This window comes from Seriola dumerili, unplaced genomic scaffold (genome assembly GCF_002260705.1).
Source record: "Seriola dumerili isolate Sdu_G_001 unplaced genomic scaffold, Sdu_1.0 BDQW01000811.1, whole genome shotgun sequence".
In the NCBI taxonomy this organism is placed as follows: Eukaryota; Metazoa; Chordata; class Actinopteri; order Carangiformes; family Carangidae; genus Seriola; species Seriola dumerili.
In genome coordinates, this window is record NW_019175066.1 from 562,469 (window position 1) to 567,468 (window position 5,000).

At 44.5% G+C, this 5,000-nt stretch overlaps 1 protein-coding gene across 1 annotated transcript in view; it reads right to left on the bottom strand.

Moving 5' to 3' along the window:
* The window catches only part of dact1 (dishevelled binding antagonist of beta catenin 1), a 16,084-nt gene extending 12,371 nt beyond the window's left edge, over window positions 1-3,713 (bottom strand). The window contains exon 1 of the mRNA XM_022766112.1: window positions 2,973-3,713. Coding sequence (XP_022621833.1) covers window positions 2,973-3,272 — 300 coding nt within the window. The 5' untranslated portion in view covers window positions 3,273-3,713. The remainder of the gene's footprint in view (window positions 1-2,972) is intronic.
* Window positions 3,714-5,000: the final 1,287 nt, after the last annotated feature.

A 5,000-nucleotide genomic window follows, 5' to 3' on the forward strand; every position in this document is an offset into this window, starting at 1 on the left:
TTTTTATGCCGTGATAGAGTAGGACGTTCGGGGGGGGGGGGGGGGGGGCTGACTCACTGACCATAACCCTCAGCTGAGCTCAGGCTATGGTCAGTGATGGAGGTGGGTCAGAGATAAAACCAGAGAAGAAGAAGCTGCTGTCGGACTCCGTGGGAAGAGTCAGGACTCATCAGACCTGGAGTCAGCGAGTGAGACCAGATCGGAGGTTTAGAGGCTCAAAGACACTTTGACTCATAAACCACATCGAGACGTTTAGAGAAACATCAGCTGATGTGAACCAGGCCTCACAACAAAGGTCTCAGAGACTGTCTGACCTCAGAGTCTGAGGATGAAGAAGAGTCTGGATCTTCATCAGTCAACAGTCCTGAAGTCTCACTCTCCACAACACTCCTGGAAACTGTTCTATGGACTGATGTCCTCCCACAGGTGGAGCAGGGTGGGGGGAGCATCAGGATCTGGGTCTCTGCTGCCTCTGGACCTGGACCTGGACCTGGAGCAGCTCCACATCATTAAGTTCATCAAGGACTCTTCTAGGATAATGTCAGGGTGTCTGTCCGCCTCAGGAGAAGACAATGACCCTAAACATCACAGGAAATCCACTTCCTGGAGGGGTCCAGCCCAGACCTGAATCCAGTAGAGATGCTGTGGACTGAGCTGAGGAGAGAGACTCTGTCTGACTGACACAGGTCTGTAAGAAGACTGGTCCAGACGTCCTCCTGAACACTGAGCAGGTCTGGAGCCACAGGAAGTTCAACTGTGAAACCAGAGAAATACGAACATCGGAGGGTGGAAGATGAAACGTAAACGTCCAAATGGAGAGACACCGCCAGGCCCCGCCCCTCGCATTAACCAAAACAGATACTTCCTGCAGGTGAGGAAACGCCTGACCCGGACCGTCTCCGGTTGTGTGCTACGTGTGTGATGACGTTTGGACCTGACTCTCCGTCACGGTCTGAGTTCATGACAAACCAGCTTCAACGAAGTCCACAGTCCAGTTCACCGAGTCCCTGTGTGGAGGTCTGCACCACTAGTCTTCAGTCACATGACCAGAGACGACTGATCACACTGCCTGACTGAAAACAACCAACATGAAGACCAGACAGTGTGTGTGTGTGTGTGTGTGTGTGTGTGTGTGTGTGTGTGTGTGTGTGTGTGTGTGTGTTCATTCTGTCTGAGCTGCTTCAGGCCACGATGGCTCATCACGCCTCTTTAATTGAAAGCGGGTGTTTAGATTTCACACACACACACACACACACACACACACACACACACACACACACACACACACACACACACACACTCCCCCTCCTCCCCCTGGTGAAATATCTTAAACCTGGGATCACTGAGACTCCCAGCATCCTCTCTGAGCCGCGGGGGGCAGAGGATCAGACCAGAGGAGTTCATTTCAGTCAAACATAAACCCTCCCCCTCACCTCTCCCCACCCCCCACCAACACACACACTCACAGATTAAAGCAGTGTGAGTTCATCATCCATGACATCATCGTCTTCAGGATGTTTATTATCTGACATTAAAGATGAATCCTCCTCATTAAAGGAGAAGAAGTGACTCCATCAGCTGGAACATGATTCATGTAATAATAAATAATCTGTAATGTCTGTTAATAAAATAATATTCATTATTTTCTTTTAAGATTTTAATACATATGAATGTGATTGACAACCCTCTGAACCTTTTCTCATAATTATCAGAAAACAATTTGCTAATTATTATGAGAAAACTGTCTCGTAGTTACAACATGAAGCTCCACTTTTTCTTCCTTTGTGAAACGAATCTGTGAGTTCACAGGCATTTATGTTCCTGTGTTATTTCACAACAGATGAGTGAACATGCTGAAGGAGTCCCTCAGGGTTCTGGTCTGGGTCTTCTTCTTTTTTAAAAACAAACATACAGCGATTTAATGACCTGTTTGTAAAGATCTCTTCTCTGAGCTTCACTGCTACAAAATAAAAACATATTTTTAAATGGTTTCATTTGAACAAACTACGGAAGCCCTGAAAGGCAAGTGAACTTTTTTTGCCAGGATCATTCTAAAAAAGTTTTTTGTAAACAAGTTTTTCTTCATCTGTATAAATACACCAATGTAATTTTTTTTTCTAAGGGGAAAAAAAACTTGTGATTGTATTTTTTTCACTTGCCTCGTTTTCAGAGATGAAAAAATTGTAGAAATGTTTTATTTTTTACAAAAACCTTTTTTTTTTTTTTTACAAAAGCAAACACTGAGTAGATCCTGACAAAAAATAATATGAAATTTTTGTAGTAATTTGTTTGCTTTTATTTAGATTATTTATTTATTTATTTTTATTAAAAACATCAAATACAAAATCAAACACTGATACAATTTAAAAATAAATAAAAAAAAGATCCTGGCAAAAAAAAAAAAAGCCTTTCCTCCCTGGGCTTTCAAACTCCAGAATATTAAAAACATTGAGTTCAACATGTTTCCAATAAAAACAAGAAATGTCCCAGAGAATCAGGGCGTTTTTGAGGAAAGTCATTGAAATATGAATAAAAAGATGATGAAAACAGTTTGAACTCTGCAGACAGTCGCTGATCCACTGTGTCACTGATCTGACTGTCACACTCACCTGTTGATTTATAAAGTCATTTTTCAAATATTTTTCATGTGTGTAAATGTTTTAGTTTTAACTGACACTTTCCTGCTTTTTATTTTTGAAATCTTTATTCATGTTCTAATTTATTTTGAAAGTACTTCAATTTAATTCACTGTCACATTCCTCTGAATCAATCAGCGTCATCAGTAAAGGACAGACCGGGTCATCTCTCTCCTCCTGTTCTGTTCATCACATCCTCTGTTTCTATATTAAAAAGAAAACAGGCTGACCCCGTCTTCACCTATGACCTTTGACCTCACACCACACACCTGAGTCATCCCTGCAGACTGGGGTCAGGGAGGTCAGAGGTCATGAGACAGACAGGTCAGGACCTACCAGCTGTTTCCTGAGCAGCAGGATGTTCTCCTCCAGCAGCTTCTCCTCGGAGCTCAGCTGAGCCTCCCTCCGCCGCTCCGCCTCCTCCTCCTCCGCCGCCGACTCCCGGAGCTCCAGCGCGGCCCGGACCAGCACCTCCTGCCGCTGCCGCAGGTACTCCAGCTCCCCGAGCCCGGACACGGTGGCCTCCAGCCGCTCCCGCACCGAGCGCTGCCGCTCCGCCGCATCCGCGTCCGCAGCCGCTCTGTCCCGGCTGCAGCGGCCGTCCGTGTCCCGCCTGGAGGGCGCGGACAGCAGCATGTCCTCCGTCAGACTCTGCGGTGTGACCTCAGGGTCTCTGCAGCATCAGGGTCCGGAGGATCTGCCGGACTTGAACAGCATTGTGCGGGGCGGAGCGCAGCGGGACGCCTCAGTAGACACCGGATCAACTGAGAGGAATCACCTGGAGTCACTCACCTGGGTTAATCACCTGGTTCAACTGTCTTGGTTCAGTTAAACCGAGTAAATAAAACCGAGTTAAACAGACTCGGGCACAAAGTGAATCCAGACTCTGATCCTCAAACTGGTCTCTGCAGCTCCCAGTATCAACCGGTGGTCTAACGGTCCTCCTGCGGACAAACAGGTGAAATTAATCCGGTAAATGGGTCCCGGGTCCACTCAGGTTGGTATCCAGGTAAATCCCAGCATGCCCCGTGGCCGTAGCGGTGGGTAGATCCGACAGAGTGAGGTGGAGGGTCGGGGTGAGCTCCGTCCTGCTGCCGCTCCTCCTGAAGCTCCGTCCAGACTGACCGACCGCGTCACAGCTGCACCGAGGCCGATAAGCCCCGCCCCCTCCACGCTGTCTGACGGAGCGAGCTGAGTCACGTCAGCAACAATGAAAACAAACACTTCCTGTTGTGACCTTCAAAATAAAACATCTTGATCGTCGTTATAACGTGTGGTAATATTGTAAAGAAAAGAGTAAGATATACACATGTAGGCTGCACACTAAACTAAACTAAACTAAACTAAACTAAACTAAACAAACCTGCTTTAAAACGAATTAAAACTACAAAAAGAAAAATGAAAAAAAAACAAAAACCACTGAAAATTCATAAACTATAATAACTTTGAGCGCATCACTGGTCAGAAACCTGCACCACAGATTCTTGCTAACATGCTAGTATGCTCCATGCTAACTTGCTAACATGTTAGCATGGAGATTGAGTTCCATCTGATGACCCTGGAGCTCCTGGTCTCTCTCTCTCTCTCTCTCTCTCTCTCTCTCCTCTCTCTCACTCACTTTTATTGATGCACCTGTCTCTTCCTAAATTCATCTTTTACTTGTCTCTTCAAAATCTTTCTAAAATGAATTTCTGCTTCACTTCAACACTTTTCGCCGAGAAAAATTAATTTTATTTTGGAGGGAACGTTCACACGTCTTCCTGTCTGATTGTGTCAGTTTGCGGGAGCTTGATGCACCGCCCCTCAGACCCTCCTCCTCTCTGAGGCTTCCCCGGGTCCTAAAACCCTCCGGTCTGTACTGACACCTCAGCAACATGAAGAGCAGCCTCTGAACACATGAATCATTTTTAAATCTTCAGTTTTTAAATGATTTGAAATATTTTATGAGAGAAACTTTTAATATCAATAATATGATCAATATCAAAGTGAGGAATCGGTGCTTGCTTCTCTAAGTCAGTCTGAAGCTGATTTTATGTTTCTGTTAATAAATAAACTCAGATAAATCACTAAATGAATGTTGAACAAATGAAATAAAATCAAAGTGTGTTTGTTCAGAATAAATTAGAAATTTAACAAGTGTATTAAGTTTTAGTCAAATCCAAACCTCATCTGATGAGCAGACATTTTCGTGTTCAGTGTTTCTCATTGTCAGTTTAAATAATCTTTATTGTTCTCTGCTGTTTAAACAGTGTTTGGTTATGAATGTGTCTTTGTTTGGTTTTTGGGTCATTTCAGTCTGAAACCTTTTAAACCGTCTGACAGCTCTTTAATGACTCTGTATTAAGAGTTAATGAGGTCGACGCT